The sequence below is a fragment of the Sciurus carolinensis genome, chromosome 12 (genome assembly GCF_902686445.1).
Source record: "Sciurus carolinensis chromosome 12, mSciCar1.2, whole genome shotgun sequence".
Taxonomy (NCBI): domain Eukaryota; kingdom Metazoa; phylum Chordata; class Mammalia; order Rodentia; family Sciuridae; genus Sciurus; species Sciurus carolinensis.
The window spans coordinates 78355823-78373399 of record NC_062224.1 but is presented as its reverse complement, the minus strand read 5'-3'; the positions used below and the strand labels follow the sequence as shown (position 1 = coordinate 78373399).

At 33.4% G+C, this 17577-nt stretch overlaps 1 protein-coding gene across 3 annotated transcripts in view; it reads left to right on the top strand.

Annotated features, from left to right (window-relative positions):
• The window catches only part of Syt14 (synaptotagmin 14), a 231520-nt gene extending 214247 nt beyond the window's left edge, over window positions 1-17273 (top strand). For 2 of the 3 annotated variants that reach the window (XM_047521303.1, XM_047521302.1), the window contains exons 7-9: window positions 11484-11673; window positions 14229-14285; window positions 15541-17273. In XM_047521303.1, coding sequence (XP_047377259.1) covers window positions 11484-11673; window positions 14229-14285; window positions 15541-15854 — 561 coding nt within the window. In that variant the 3' untranslated portion in view covers window positions 15855-17273. The remainder of the gene's footprint in view (window positions 1-11483; window positions 11674-14228; window positions 14286-15540) is intronic. The other variant, XM_047521301.1, reaches the window with a different exon arrangement.
• The last annotated feature ends 304 nt before the right edge of the window (window positions 17274-17577 follow it).

The window sequence follows — 17577 nt, the reverse complement described above, 5'->3', positions numbered from 1 at the left end:
CTTTATTTCAAATGAAAAATTTATTTATAATCCAAATATATAAAGCAGATAAAAAGTGATAATTTTCCAGTAGAAATCTTATTTTATAATGTTTCATTGTAACATCAAATCCTGAAAGTAATAGAGTTGTTTTGATGAACAAAAAATTTAGATTAAAACTTTCTGGAGGGTTCTATTACTGTATTCCTTTTACAGATAAGAAAACAGTCCCAAGGAAATTGTAAAACATGCCCAAGTTCACATAGATGGCAAAATGTTAGGACTTACACATAAACTCAGTTGTCTCTCTCTTAAGTGTAGACTCCTGCAATTATACAACTACAGATATGTTCTAGCCTTACTGCTGCTGTGAAAATCAGTCCTCTTTGTTTTGTTTTAATTACACAATTTAAAGAAATTTTAATTTACATAAATAAGGAGTTACAAAGTAACTTTTTAATAGCCTGCTTTAATATCTCCAAATACTTCTCAATGAGAGAAAGTTGGACAGGGAATCTTTAGGATACAAACAGTAAAACATTTACTCTGCAATACAAATAAATGTATTGATTTTCTCTAACGTTAACAAGTGGTATACTACTAAGGAAGAAGACACAGTTATTCCATATTTTATAAAGTGAAACATGGAGAAAGTAAATACCTTCCCAAAATTGCATTCCCCTGAAAATCTGACTCCAAAATTTGCTTTCCTTACCAGTATACTGTATTGCCTGTTTTGTACTCGTATCACTCATGTTACTTGCATCACTTTTATTTTAGTTTTTAAATTTAACAGTGAAATCTAATAGGTTTCACACAGTTGGAAAACTAATGGGCTATGGATAATAGAGTATAATATAAAACATAGATAACATTTGGAAATAATTCAGGGTCATCATCTTCTAAATGGCATTCTCTTTACTTTTTAAATAGTAAAGACATATAAATGCACACACATATATTAACATGAATTCAGGTTATATTTAAACCATTCATTAAAGAAACATTTTACACCACTTTGCATAGGAATAACTGATTCTAGCACTCTATAAGCTTACTGACCAATATAAGTAAGTTCACATCTTCAGATGTACATGTGAGGTTGTTTGTGGAATACAGAGCTTAACTACCTTAGCAACTCAAGGTATATCACCAGTGACTCTTATCTCAGAAAGCAAGCTTTTGCAGTCAGAAATGCTCTAGACCAGTAAGAAGTCAGGCAGCTACATTAATTTTGAAGCAAAAATCATAGTTCTTAATATATGCTAATACTATTAAGTTATAAAAATCTTATATGATGTCTCACTATGTATTTAGATCTCTGTGACTAATTATAATAAAATTTTTTTTGGGTGCTGGGGATTGAACCCAGGGTCTTGTGCTTGCAAGGCAAGCACTCTACCGACTGAGCTATCTCCCCAGCCCCATAATAAAACATTTTAAAAATCTGTTTTACTACAGAATAAAAAATTGGAGTTTTTTTCTCAAGATTTAAAATGTACGTAAACTACAGGAATCCTCTGAGGTAGACCATCACTAGCACAACTGAGTAAATCATGGTCCCTGCCCAAGCATTCAGTCGTGCCACATGTTTAGCCTTATGGTGTTATTTTTCACAGACAGATCTGAGCATGTTACTTCCTAGTTCAAAACGCTTCTCTTACTTCCGCTGCTTAGGTTATGTCCAGGTTTTCTAACCACCACATTTCACGTTTTTCATTATTTGTTCTTTTCATTCAGCAATATTTATGAAGTACCTGCTGAGCGATAGGTATTGTACTAATTTGTGGACACCCAAAGAGGGGCAAAACAAACATTCTTCCTCAAGGAACTTACAGTCAGTCTACGGGTAAGGTGGTCAAAGCAACAGTTACAATACAGTAGAGTGAGTCTCTGATAGAAATATTGGCATAGTGCTGGGTGAGTATAATTTAGTGTCAGCTTCACTTCTAACTGCATTTTCATCCCCTACCCATATATACCAGCCACGATAGATCACGTTACGTTTACCAAATGTGCTATCCACTTTGGGACCTTAGCTCATGCTTTCGTTTGAAATGCCCTTCCCTGTGCCTATTGAAATTCTTTTAAAATCAGTGTCAACTGTCTCTTGTCAAGAATATAGTTTCTGTTGTCCAGAGTTTATTGTATCTATGATATTTTCTCCCATAAAACCTCTCTAGGCATTTTCTCATAATCTGCCTTGAAATCAATCCATCTCTGCCCTAACAGAGTGCTTGTGCAGAACAGACTTTCAAAAAAATTTTATGCTGATAATTTTCTAAATAGTTATTCTGTTTTGAGTATGTTTCCTTCTAGTAAGGTAAAACAATGTGCAGTCTATCATTTTAGCAACTGACCTTAAGTCCTGTCACAAATAAAACAAATTGGGATTATGAGATGAATATGAATGTTTCTAAGTTATTAAACAAACTGAGAATATAGATATTATATTAGATAATAGAGTATAATGGACATATTGGTTTTCTATGAGGGTACTGTCCCCTCTACTTTTTTCCTGAATAAAATCCTGTTTTGTTTAGGAAACCAAACTTAGGTCATATAATATTCCATAGGAAAAAAATAATAAGTTCCATCAAAGGTGAATTCATATTTTGAAAAGCAGAAATACAAAGAAATGATCCACTATGAATGACAATCAGCAGACCCAAAAGAAAGATATATTGGCACTTCTAGAACTCATAGAACACTGTGAAATAAATTATAATATATTTAACAGAATAAAGAGATAAACTAAGAGGGAAACCACAAAGAATAAGACAGTATGAGCAAAGAGGCAGACTTTAATAATGACCTCTAGAATAGAAAAAACATCATCATTAAAAAGAGCTCGTGAAAAAAATGTAAAAAAGAAAACAAGGAATTTGCAGGGCAGAATGAGAGATGAGAAAAAAATGAGAGCAAGATCTGAAATACACAGCTCTTCAGATTGAGCAAGCAAGGTCCTAAACAGGAGTTTTTAAAATGATTCACACCCATTAAAGCTGCCGTGAAAAAAAAGGACACCAAAGATGAAACGATGAAAGAGACTGCAGAGGAAATATAAGGGAACAATAATTTGACTTATAGAAGGCTTTTCAGCAGCCATGTGAAGACCAGAAGGCAGTGCAGCAGTGTGGTATCTTTACGATGTCAAAGCAACGCAACTACCAGCTTGGAATAGCGTAGCCTCCTGAATCATTACTTAGTAGAGAAGGCAAACACCAGATATTTTTAGGCCAAGACCAAGAGAGTTTATCACCCTTAAATCACTGCTAGAATAATTACTTAAACATATACTTTTGTAAGAAAAACATTGAATTCAGAATGAAGAAATGGAAGAAATTATGAGCCAGGAGATTGTTAAACATGTAGAAAAATCATGTAGAAAAGCTAAATAAGCAGAGAGAGAGATTAAGCAGAAAAATACTAGTAAGGATATGGACAATTTCAGTGACACTTAACCAATTTAATTTAATGGATACTTGTGGGACCTTTGCCCAATAAATTTTAAAATATGCACTTTCTTTAAGCATATGTAGAACGTTTTAAAATGTCAACCATATGCTAGACCACAAAGGAATTCTCCACAAATATTAAGAATCAATATCACATAAATTTCTTTCTTTGACCATACTGTAATAAAATTAGAAATTTGTTTAACAATTATCTGTGAGGCACATACTACATACATGCCAGATATTCCAGGAATTCAATGTACATTAATGAAATTTTTTTATTTGTTCTAATTAGTAGAATGACAGTAGAATGCATTTATGCATTTTGATAAGTCATACATCAGTGGAGTTATAATCTCTCATTTTTCTGATTGTACATATTGTAGGATCACATCGGTCATACAGTCATATATGTACATGAGGTATTAATGTCTGTTTCTCTACTGTCTTTCTTACCCCCATACACCTTCCTCTCTCCCTCCTTTCACTGCCCTCTACCTAATCTAAAATAACTATTCTTCCCTACCTGCCTCACCCCACTGCTTATTGTGAATTAGCTTCTGCATATCAGAGAAAACTTTTGGTCCCTGGTTTTTTGGGTCTGGCTCATTTTGCTTAGCATGATATTCTCCAACTCCATCCATTTACCAGTGAATGCCATAATTTCATTCATCTTTAATGCTGAGTAATATTCCATCACATATATAAATACACACACACACACCACATTTTAATGAAAAATTTTGACATGTGTGAGATTTATTTTTAGGTAAGTGAGGAAAGGAGAAAGATAATACAGTAAATATGTGGTCTGTAAGAAGCTTAAAAGTACTCTGGGAGAAAACAGAAGTAGGGTAAGCAGGATCAAGAATGCTAGTTGGAAAGGAGATGTAATTTTAAATATAAGGTCAGGGTAAGGCTCACTGGGAACGTGACATGTAAGCAAAGACTCAGAATCGACACAGGCATTAACCACTTGTATATCAGGAAAGAACATGTAAGCAGATCAAACGGCCCACCCTGAGCACAGAGGGTATACTATGTGGTGTTCAAAGGGTAGCAACAAGGGGAATGGTAGAGCACTTGCCTGACACGTGTGAGGCACTGGGTTCATATCTTAGCATCACATATAAATAAGTCAATAAAAATAAAGATCTATCAACATCTTAAATTTTTTTAAAAAATATTAAATAAGAAAAATTGTAAAATGGTTTAAAGAAAACAAAATCTGATTCTATGAAATTACTAATAAAGTAGATAAACCCCTGGAGATATTGATCAAGAAAAAAACAATACATGAGATGAAAAGGCTATAATCTTACTAATTCAAAGGAAATTTCAAAATCATGAGAAAAACTCCAGGAAAGCAAATTTTAAAACTTAAATGAAATAAGCAGTTTTCTTTAAAAATACAAATTTCTGAAAAGTGATTTTGAAATAGTAGAACAAACTGACTTGTTCTTGATGGCTCATGCCTTTAAACCCAGCAACTCAGGAGAGTGAGGCAGGAGGCTCCCAAGTTCAAAGTGAGCCTGGGCAACATAGTGAGACCCTGTCTCAAAAAATAATTTTAAAAAAGGACTCGGGGTATAATTTAGTAGAGCACCCCTGTGTTCAGTCCCCAGTACCACAAAAAGGAAGGAAGAAAGGAAGGAAGGAAAGAAAAGAAAGACACATGAAAAGACTTACCATTAAATAAATTCGATCAATAGTTAAAAAAAAAAGAAAAAAAAAAAGATCTCCTTAAAAAAAAGAGAAAAAAAAGACCCAACTCCATTGAACAAACAACTTCTATGCTACATAAGCTGTTTAGGAAAAGGAAAAGGAAAAGTATCCAACTTTTATCCTGAGACTTGTGTAATTGTAACACCAACTAAACATGAATAGCCTTAGAATATTATTAACCAGTTTCACTTATGAACATATATTGAACATATATGCTGAACCCCTAAATTCAATTTTTATTTTGTCTTTTTGTTTGTTTGTTTGTTTTGGTTTTGTACCAGGGATTGAACTTAGGGGCACTTAACCACAGAGCCACATCCCCAGCCCTTTTTATTTTTTGAGACAGGGTCTCACTAAGTTGCATAGAGCCTTGCTAAATTGCTGAGGCTGGCTTTAAACTTGTAATCTTCCTGGCTTAGCCTCCTGAGCTGCTGGATTACAGGTGTACACTACCATGCCTGGCCTTAAATGTTTTTAAATTGAATTCAGAAAAAAGTACACAAATGTCACATGCTGAAAAGATGTACCTGTGTGTGTGTATATTCTTCAAATCAATATTCCAAGACAGCATGAGAAAAAAATTATAAATTTAATATGTTGTTCTCATAAGCATATAAACAGAAATGTCAAATTGAGTATGTTCACATTGAATACAGCAAAAAATAATGTGTATGTATAAATTTTGGTCACAGGAGGAATTTTTCATGACCATTTCCACATGCTCCTGTAGTCAAATGCTGGAGATATGAAATATCTTCTATTTGTTTTACAATTAATTTTTCTTTAAAGTCCTCTTAACAAACACATTAATTTCTCAGTGTTAATGTGTAGGACTTATGAAAGAAAAAATGAGTTTTTACTTTTGTTTTAAAAAGGAGCAGTACACCAGATTTGGGGAACAAGCCTGGGCATGGAGTTAGGGGAGCTGGTTCTTCATGACAAAGTTCAAGGCCTGGATCAGTGAGTGCCTGAAGCTACTGTGGTAGCAACTGTTGTGATTATATAGTCCAGTAAGTTCCTTTGTGTTTCTTAAGTCACTTAAAGTTGGATATTCTGTCACTTGCAACTTAAAGTATGCTAATAAAGTGTACAATTTTAGGCAGACTAGCTTCCAACACCACTGTGAAATTTAAACTACCCATGCATCCACTGCTTTCCTCAGTAATCTATCCTATTTATTTAATTATTTAGTGATACTAGGGATTTAACCCAGAGGCTCTTTACCACTGAGCCACATGCCCAACTCTTTTTCTTTATTTTTAATTTGTTGAGACAGGGTCTCACTAAGTTGCTTAGGGCCTCTCTAAGTTGCTGAGGCTGGCCTTGAATTTGTGATCCTCCTGCCTCAGCCTTCCAAGCCACTGTGATTACAGGTGTGCATCATAGCATCCTGCTGTCCTTTAGATTTACTTGGTGTTTGGACAATCCCTACCAAAAACACAGACTGGCTTTCCTTTACACTGAATGTTCAGGGCAGCGGAGGCAGAATTTGGAGCATTATGCTGTTCTGCTTTCTCCCTCTTGAAATTGCCTCTGGTTATCTCCTGGGTACCTAGTTCCTTGAGGCTAGGAGAAGTCCCTAAGGAGGGAGCACTGCTGCTCAGGATGAAGCTCACTGTTAGTGGCAGTTCCAGCATTGCAGTGGGCGACTTCCCCAGGTTTACCCTTCATCACCCTCAGGGCCCCTATCACCCCCATTTCAGAAAAGTATAATGGAAGCATTTCATATGTAAATAGAATTAAAAGCCTAGCACTCTCTTCCAACCACAGTGAATAAGTTCAACAGAAACTCTTCAAATTTATTCTAATTATCATTGTACAGTTTCACCTTTAAAATGTTGAATTTAAGCTAGAATCAATTCAATATTCATGGAAAGCCCAGGATGTTTACTTCTTAGGGATTCTGTTGTATTTTAAATTGTATGACTTTTCTAGATGTATTTATAAGTTCTCACTTAATTTTAACCAGTTAGCACCATTAAGGAAATGTATTGGCTGCCATGAGCACTAATTGTGGTTATGATAAACATTATATAGTTTATTCATTTGTCTGAAATTTTAAATGGATTTTTTCCTACTCTCACACAATTGCTTATAATCCTTTACCCTAGGGCAAAAGACTCAGGGAAGGAGGGAAGTAATAAAAAGAAATAAAATATTATGCAAGATGGGAAGTTTTACTTTGGGGAGCCTGTGGGACTAGTCCTTTAAGTAGATCTAGTTATGACTGGAATTTGTTTGACTTTGGGTTAATCACCTGTCCGTTGCTGCCACCAAGGCAAGCCCCAGCTGTAAATTAATGACAGGGTCTGCAGAGATTCCTGAATGGAGCAGTGTGCCCTGAGGAATAGTGTGAAGAAAGATGCCACCTGAGCATACATATAGTCTGTGTCTTTAATTTGTTTTTGCTGCTGTGGCGCTGTTTGTGTAGTTGTTGTACCCTGCTTTTGTGCTCAGGGATCTCCTTGGACTGCCCTAACTACCAACCTCAGGTGGGCAGGCACACTGATGGCAGTGGAAAGTCCTTGAGATGAGCACTTTTTCTAAGATAGAAATTCAGAATGAACTTTTAGGCAATAGTTTTTTCTGTTTAACAGGATACTATTTCTGTTAAATGTTACTATATCTCAGCAGGACTTACTAAAATAGAATCAAGAGCATCAAGATGCTCTTGCTTTTTTGTTGTGCTTGGAGATAAGAATTTTCCCAGCAGCAGAATGGAGAGAGAAGGTGCTTGTTTTCCTGAGGGGCAAGAAAAGTTCTCTCCCATCACTTCCTTTGGGGGGCACTTTGTTGCTCGAAGGTGGCAGGATGGCCTGTGTGCTGATTCGCAGCTCTTAGGTTCACATTTTATTATATGACAGTAGGTTAATGTGAAGAGTACTATGTTACGAAAAATGCGTTTCATAATATTCTAACAGATGCTGCTAGTATAATAGCCTAATGTAACAAATGCACCAAATGTGTTCAAGCATGTTTTTGACACTATTTTCATAAGTGATGATATATCCTAATTGAAACTTACTAAAATTATGTTTTCTCCTCCAACTGTCATGAAAACATACCAAACTTGGTGTTTTGTATACCCATTATTTAGGAATATAAGATGTATGTTCCTTGTGGCTTTCCACTCTTGAGATTTAGAGTTAGATTTGAAAATGAGATCGTCTTCTTCCTGAAGATTAGTTCAATGAACTTATTCAATCCTCACATATATGTTAATTCTCCTTCATTACTTAGATAGCCAATAGCAGATCATAACTTGAAGATTTACGTGAAACATTCTTACAGTGGGTAGCGTTTAGCGTCTTCCTTTTCTTTCTTCCTTTTTTCTTTCTGACTCATGGAGTGAATACCTTTATGAAATGTCAAAGGAAATTTTGAATATTTATTTTACCATTTTGTGTTTATTTGTGCATATTATGTCCTTGTATCATATAATTCTTCTTCAAACTTTTTTTTTCTTTGTGAAATCCAATATACATTAGAAGCATATAAATAATAGAAATGGTACCACCCATTTATCATAAATTAATTACCATCCACATTAAGGAATTAAAAATTACCTAATATCCCCAGAAATCTGTCATGCCCTTTCCAGTCATTTTACCTTCTCCTCCTACCCCCAGAGTTAACCACAATTTTGACTTTAAATATTAATCATTTTCTTGCTTTTCTTTATAGTCTTTTGCCACCTATTCATGCTTCTAGAACACTATGACTTATTTTGCCTAATAGTTTTTTTTTGTTATTTTGATTTTGGTTTTTTGTTGCTACTATTGTTGTTTTGAAATTTACATAAATGGAATTATGCCACTAGAATGTATCCATATGAAACCACCCTTTTTCATTCAGTTACATTTGTAAATCTATAATGGTTTTCATTGCTGTATAGTACAGCATTGCATGAACTCACCACAAATTATTGATCCATTGTACTGTTTGGGTCCAACATGAGTAATATTGCTGTGGACATTCTTTTCATATCTCTTGATGATATGAAAGCATGGTGCATGTGTAGGAGTGAAATTGCCAAGCCATAGGTGTGTGTATTTTTGACATTTTTAAAAGCAATATCACTTTACACTCCCACCAGAGGAATACGATAGTTCTGTCTCTCTGTATCCTTTTAGCCCATCTGTTTGTTGTATTACCTCCTGGTTTTAATTTCCATTTCCCTGATTACTAATGAAGTCAAGCAAATGCAAAGAAGCCTGTTGAGATTTTTATTGGAATTACATTTAACTTATAGATGATTATGGAGAGAATGTTACAAAACTCAACTAATACATTAGTTTATCTATATAGCACTTTTCAATTTCTCTCAGTAAAGTTCGTTACTTTCTGTGTAGATGCCTTGCTTATCATTTGTTCCATTCATTCCTAGATATTTTATACCTTTGTGCCATAATGAATGCTATTTTAGTAAATTCATTTTCAGATTTGTTGCTGACAGATAGGAATACATACGTGAATTTTTAAATTTTGCCTTTGTACACAACTGCAATTCTTCTGTAGAGTTTAGATTTGCTGTATACATAATTATACGTTCTGTACCAAGTACAGTTTTATCTGCTTCCCTTCCAAATTATGATACTTTTAATTTCATCTTCTTGTCTTTAGTAAGACTAGGACCTTCAGTGGGTGGGGTGTCCACTACAGTGTGACTAGAGTGGTGATAGTAGTTTCAAAGAGGAAATATTTTTTTCTGTTTCAAAGGGCAAATCATTTTTAGTATGGTACTGCATATTGCTGAATTTAGTTTGCTAACAGTTTATTTAGCATTTTTTTAATCTCATGAAAGAAAATCTTGTAATTCTTTTCTTATGTCCTTGTTAGGCTTTGGTTTTAAGGTTTTGCTAGATTCTTAAAGGAAGTTGAGCAGTGTTTCTTTTTCACTCTCTGGAAGAATTTGTGAAAAACTAGCATTATTAATTGAGATTCACTAGTGAAGCCATCTGGACTAAAGTTTTTTGCTTGTGTTTATTTTGGAAAGGATTTTAATTATAAGCTCAGTTTTTTCAGGAAGAATACTTAGATACTCTATTTCTTCCGGTGTCCCTTTTAGCTATAGTTTTCTAGGAATGTGTCCAGGACATTCAAATTTCAGATTTATTGGAAGAAAGTTGTTCATACTGTCTTCTTATCTTTCCATGATCTGTAGAATGTGTAGTGATGTCTCCTTTTTCATTCCTCATATTTGGTGTTTGTGCTTTCTCCCTTCTCCTGCCCCCTTTCTCAGTTGGATTCTCCAAAAATTTATCCTTTTTATTAGTCTTTTAAAAATCTAAATAACCCAGGGGTTATTTAGAAGTACTTAATTTTCAAGCATACAAGGATTTTATTCTTCTCTAGAAAATAGTTTGTATTCTAATTAATCAAAAAGCATTATAAATAACTTTTATCATTTGAAATCCATTTTTTTGCTTTATGTTTGTAAAGTTCTGTGTGCTTAGAAAAATGTGTATTCTGTATTTGTTGGTTATTGTGCTGTACATGCCACCATTAGGTCAGTTTTTCTTATTCTGATATTCATACCCTCTACATCCTTACTGTGTGTGTTTGTCTCATTGGACCAGTTATTGAGAGAAGTATACTAATGACCCAACTGATTTTAATCTTCTTTGTATCTTTCTAGTTGTGACAAGTTTTGCTTTCTGTATTTTCAGCCCATGTTATAAAATCCATGCAAATTTGAAATTATTTTATCTTCCTGGTAAAGGGATTGCTTCATCATTAAGTATACTTCTTCACCTTCAATATGGTTATTGCCTTGCAGTCAACCCTGATGATTCTAATGTAGCTTACCAATTTTCTTTTGATTGTTATATCCATGGTACACTTTTAACTTTTGTGTATATCTATGTGGACTTGTAAATAGTAGATAGTTTTGTTCACTGAAAGTATACTAATCTTTGTCTTTAAAGGCACAATGAAGACATTTAATTTAATGTAATAAAATCTAAATTTGTGTCAGTTTTTTAAGGTTGATAACTTTTTAGACAATAATTTTTCATATTCATAAAAAAGTTCATTACATCTATAAACAAATTTATCTTCTTTGATATATATATATAAATATGCAGAAATTTATGAGATTTTATCATATTCTATTACTTCTTTGACTCCTATACAATGAAAAGAGATCTAGCAACTAAAATATCCAAGGACAATATTTCTAATCTAGTATTTGGGGAATTCAGTTTGCAACTCTTGTCTTTATCATGATTTACCTACTTAATTCCCATAAGCATGACATTACAATATATCTCTAATAAGTCTTTCTTACAAAATACTACAAAATTTCATTTTTATTAACAGGGTTGTGACTCCCAAATGAGCATGTCAGAAATGTCCTGTAGTGAAAGTACATCGTCTTGTCAATCTCTTGAACATGGTTCAGTTCCAGAGATTCTCATTGGCCTGCTTTATAATGCCACAACTGGAAGATTATCAGCAGAAGTGATAAAAGGCAGCCACTTCAAAAACTTGGCAGCAAACAGACCACCCAGTGAGTGAAAAATTTTTTTTTCTAATTGTAATGTTTTCTGTACTTATGGGACTCTCAGCATTAGGGGCTTCAATCCTATCATTTTAGTCTTAACCAATCAAAATGAAATGATGAATCATCAGCTAATCTGTTTCATGTTTTCTATTCCCAGTCATTTGGGAAGTAGAAAAAATTTGAAATTCAAAATATTAATTGTATGGTGACAGGAATTTTAATTTTTCACATGTCTGCAGAATAAATTATCCCTATCATAGCCATTATCTTTTGATAGAAAAAGTTACAGGGTTTTAAAAAGTGAGTAATATTCATAAGTGTGAACAGAAAGGTGTGCAGTGTTGTTAACTGAAAGATAAAGTTGTTTTCTGTCTTCATGCAGTACTATTTGCTTCTGTATTTCCCCTTCTTTTTTCCTTAACAATTTAAAAGGAACTGATTCTTTAGATTTTCTTCTCATTTAAAATTATAGGCGGTTCAGGGTGTAGCTCAGTGGTAGAATTTGTGCTTAGCATGTGCAGGCCCTGGACTCACTACCCAGCACCACAGAAAAAAATAAAAGTTTAAAAAAAATTTTTAATTATAAACCAGTACTGCCAACAGACTTTTCTTAGATGGAATGCGCTTTACCTTTACCAGACAAACAGAATAAGGAACAGTTTGGGGGTTGACCCTAGATGGTCGGAAGTGAAAGCTAAAAATGCACCTCTGCCCTATTTGCTCTCAGCTTCTCTTACCTTCAGTTCAAGGGGATGGAAGCATAGAAAGACTGTGTTCCAATTTACATCTAAAACTTTTTGTTGATAGCTAAGAAAGGTAAACCAGGAACAAAGCAACTTCACTATATACTTCTCTAAAATTAAATCTGTTAATGCCTGAACTAAAAATTGGAAAGGTAATCTTGAATAATAATACCTCCTTAAATTTGCTTAAAGATTTCACACAGACTTGTTTAATGCAGTCTTTTACTCCAGGTATCAAGCAGTTATTAAAGCACTTTTGAATTAAATTAACTTCGTTCTCAGTGTCAAAAAAATTCATTTTTCAATGGAGGTTAAAAGTCATAAAAATATATTTTGTCTGCCCAAGTAATGTTGGAAAGATCATAGAATCCATCTATCCCTGAATTATAAGTCTGAAAGCCAAAATTGTATTCACATTTCTACCTTACACAAATGACCTAGCTTCCCTAAGTGTGTTTCTTTATAAGTAAAGTTAAGGCTGTGTCTCTCACGGAGTGATTGTGAAATCCAGATCTGACAAATGTGCATAAAGGGTTAGAATTAGTATTATCCACTTTTTGATTTGAAAGGAAATAGTCAGTGGGAGGAAAGAAGCCATTCCTAGAATAAACAGACTGACAAGTATGACTCAATTATCTACAGTTATACACAGTGTGAATGCAAATTAAAATGACTGGAAAGATAACCTATAGAATAAGACTCATAGATAAAAGGAAGCATGATGAGGTGTGACAACCTCAAGAGTGCATACTCTGCATAGATAGACTGACTGAAGATGTTTTAACACAGTACCAGATATGACACCATTTGGGGTCACACTGAGCCACAAGTATGTGCTATTCATACTTTAGCTGATAGTTTAATAATTTTTTTGACAAATACTTAACTGGAGATGTTAAAAAGTAGCAGAATGAAATGGTACTCTGCTAGAAATAGAAAACAGAACTTAAAAAGAATCAGAGCTCAAAAGGATCTGAAGAGCAAGGTTGGGTAGTAAGCAGATTAAGAAAGATTAGCAACCACAACACAGAGTTGATTTTTCAAGTTAAAGAGTGGATGATAACAATTGTCATTATTTTAGAGTTAGATTTTCAGTATAAGGTTAATTAATGGTGTTAGCTGAGAGGTAACTAGTAAGCAAATATAAGTCAATTTTTTTAAAATAATTATATGAAAGTAGAGTATTTATACAGGAGATGTAAGACATTTAAAAAGTGACATGCCAGACAATTCTATCATTTTGTCCTAAACTGTATGTTATATAAAATTATAGCCCTTCTTGTATACCTAGGTTCTAAACCTTGAACTATGTTGTAGACTGAATAATTCCAATTTAATCCAAAGAAACAGCAATATTCAAGAGCAAAAATTGTGATAACTGTGTATTATTTTGCATAACAGTTTTATATTAGAGAAATAAAACTTTCAAATATTAAATATTGCATGGATAAACTTAAAATTTAGTATAATAATGATGATGATCCTATAATGACTTTTATTCAGTCTTTTATAGTCTAATAATTTGCATGATTCTATGTTCAATGTGCTTTAGACCAAGATATCATTATAAAGATGTTCCCCTTTAAAATAGTGTAATTTTTATTTAAGATTACACAATGACCTTAAAATTTTTCATTCCATGAAATTTACCCAGAAACCCTTTGTTCAGCCCTCTACTTGAATTAAAATGCTAAAGTTTTGTGTTTTTCCACTCCAGTGAACAGTGTTTCCTCTTTAATTCTGACCTTTGACCCTCTTTCACCCAACGATTGACATCTGGTCATTATTTCTTTACTGCTTTCCACCCCCTGTTGTCAGATGGACTGTTCTGTTGTCTAAAACACTTGATAGGTGGACAGGTTTATATAATCCGAGGTGAGTTCCTGTAGAGGCTAATTGGATGTTGTCTTTTCATGCAAAAACAAAATACCCTAAAACTTGCCAGCAGTGAAGCTGTCCACCATGTTGGTTTCTGAAAATATGCACATTTATTATCTGTGATACTTTAAATAAAACTAACTTAGAATTTATCTCTGATTATGGATGATGGTATTCAGAGTATTAATAAAATAAGCCAAACTTTTTAAAATAAGTTTTTATTTTTCCATTTATTTGTATTTTGACTTGTATAACAGAAATAGATATTTCATGAGAAATATTGCAATTGTCTTTGAAATTAATTGAAATTTTGATATGAAGTACACATGATGGATCAACATGCTGAAGATCATTTGCATGAGTCTAAAGAACTTGAAAACATAATCTTTTAAAGAGGATTTATCTTTGATTCAATCAGGCAATGAAATGTTATTTTTCACTTTGTACACTAAACATCACATTGTTTTTTTTTTATGATTCATGAAAATAGTTAAGATGTCATACTTAAAATTTCACATTGAATTATATCTAAAAGAAACCCTCTAGTATTTATTTTAACTACTCAGAAAAAGCACATTAAATGTATCCTCGCATGAAACCAGGAAAGTTTTACTTGGTTTGCTAAACTTTGAACCCTTAATGCATTTGGCTTTATTATGGCCCTTAAATGTTTTAAAAATATATTTAAAAACCACATCCATGCAGAGATTTTTTTGACATTTCATCCTAAGCTGTTTTGATGTCATCTTTGCATTCTTGTCTTCCTCTTTTTCTCTTCACCATTTGCCTTCATTTCTATTTGTTTGTTTATTCTTATTCTCTGAAAACACAGTGGAATGCTTTACAGTGTTGTGGCTAATTGAGCTTGCTAAGTGTTTATTAATGCCATGATGTCCTGCTTAGTGAAGCTAAATGGAAATGGGAATGGGCAGGGGAGGCGATGGGATGTTATAGATGGGGTGGGAGGGTTGAGGAAGGATTATGAGGTATACCTTTAAATTCTATTATGGAGAAATAGAGAGGTTGAGAAATTATTACACCCCAGATATTTTCGGCCTACTTAGCATTCTCTGTACTTCTCACATTATATAAGTATCTATATCAAAATGGAATTAGTTGAATTTCCATTAAACATGGTATACACCATATCCTTATAAAGTATAAATACTGAATCTTCTCAGCACTTATTTTAAGGAAATTGTTTCAAGTTTGTTGCAAATGATATTTGTGTTGGTTTTTTTTTTTTCTTTAGATACATATGTTAAGTTAACTCTACTGAATTCCATGGGTCAAGAGATGTCCAAGTGCAAGACATCCATCCGCAGAGGGCAGCCAAATCCAGTATACAAGGAAACTTTTGTATTTCAAGTAGCTCTATTTCAACTTTCTGATGTGACACTTATACTATCTGTGTATAACAAACGCAGCATGAAAAGAAAAGAAATGATAGGCTGGATTTCTTTAGGTCTGAACAGCTCTGGAGAAGAGGAACTCAACCATTGGACTGAAATGAAGGAGTCGAAAGGACAGCAAGTATGTAGATGGCATGCGTTACTAGAGTCATGATGAACAGGATGAACGAGCCGTCAGTCAAAGGCCACATTCTTTCTGATTACAACACTGCTGTTTTCACCTGGTCACCATTAGAAGAGCTATTCTTTGAAGAATAATATTCAACATTCTACCAAAATCCTTTAAATGCTTTGGAAAGAACGCCTAATACTGACATACATGAAGAAAAGATATGTCTCTGGTGGAGCTTGTGTGGAAACTGAGAAACCAACAACATTATTGTTAAACTAATAGTCCTCCAGAGATTTAAAGCTATGCTTTTGATTTGAAATCACTTTTACTTTAGCAAAAGAGCCAGTAATTTTATGAAAGATTATAAGTGATTTTTAAAAATCAGAATTTTCGTTGCATCACTATTTTAGTATCACCCTACATATTACCCATAAAGCATTTTAAATGGCCAGTCTTGGTGTTTATAATGTTCTTTAATATGAAAAAATAGTTCTCCAGCACTATCACAAGTTATATCTAATGAAGGGTTTCAATCACATTGAAAATTATTTTGTCTCAGACATGTCCTTTGTGCCCTTAGTTTCATTGTGCCTCAGTTCTTCTCCATAGCACTAAATCTAAGTGCAAGCAAATATTCATTTTCATGAAGGAATTTTGAAGATGTGTTATTTTTCAAAAGTTTATTTCTTTATTTGCCTCTGCTTCTGCCTGATCCAAAGAGACCAAGTCATGTCCTGGTCCCTTGCAAGCCTTCTAGACAGGTTGTACTGTAGAACTATGTAACTTTCTGTTGAAAGCACTCCCTGTATTCTTGTATTCCAATGTAGGAAGCCAATAGAACAGGACTTTACTTTAGAACTAGTTTCAGTGATTGACTCTTTACAATTGTGTAATGTGAAAAATGTTTTTCTACAAACTGAAAAATAAGAGAAGCTGTTGGAAATTAAAAGCAATTCACATTAAAGAAAAATTTAATTGTCTGCTCTGAGTATTTAGTAAGCAACACTGCATAAAGCAGGTAGCACTCAAAATAAGAAACTCTGTCACCCTCACTTCAGTTTATATGGTGATGTAAAGACTATCCTGTTCACAGTTCGATTCAGAGCATCAAGTTCAAAACAGTTCTGAGATTCTTTATGAAGTTTCTAGTGACTTGTGACTAGATTTTATGAAATTTACAGATAACGTTCTTCAACGTGATGTCATCTTGTGCCTTTCATGTAAGTTCAATTTGCTCATACAGCTTGGAAGTTGTATTTGCAAAATTAGGCCTTCAATTTTTTATAAATGTAAAGATTCCTCAGAACAGTGTCACAGGATCTTTATTTCCTCTGAAATGTGTAAAAGTTATATAATGTACTAATTTTTTTAAATGGCAAGGCACTTTCATTTGTTGTTTTTATATTTAGGAACTCTGATTAATCAGGAATATTATAAGCTATTTTCTTTTCAATTTTGCTTCTTACCTAATATATAATTTTATGCATATACTTTATTAAATAGAATATGTTTTGTATATATGAAAAGTATTTTCTTTTTTCTCTTTCTCATTTTTAGTGAAACTAGACAGAAATGTACTATTTACCAATTACTAAAAAGCAGTATATCATTGTTCCTAGTCCCAACTAAGTACAATATGTTATTGTAAGCTAGAAGTCATTATTACCATAATAAAACCATGCATAGATATTACTACTTCAGTTTGACTGTACTGAAAGGCCTTAAAAGAGATCCAAAAAGACCCCATGAACTCAAATTTTTTAGA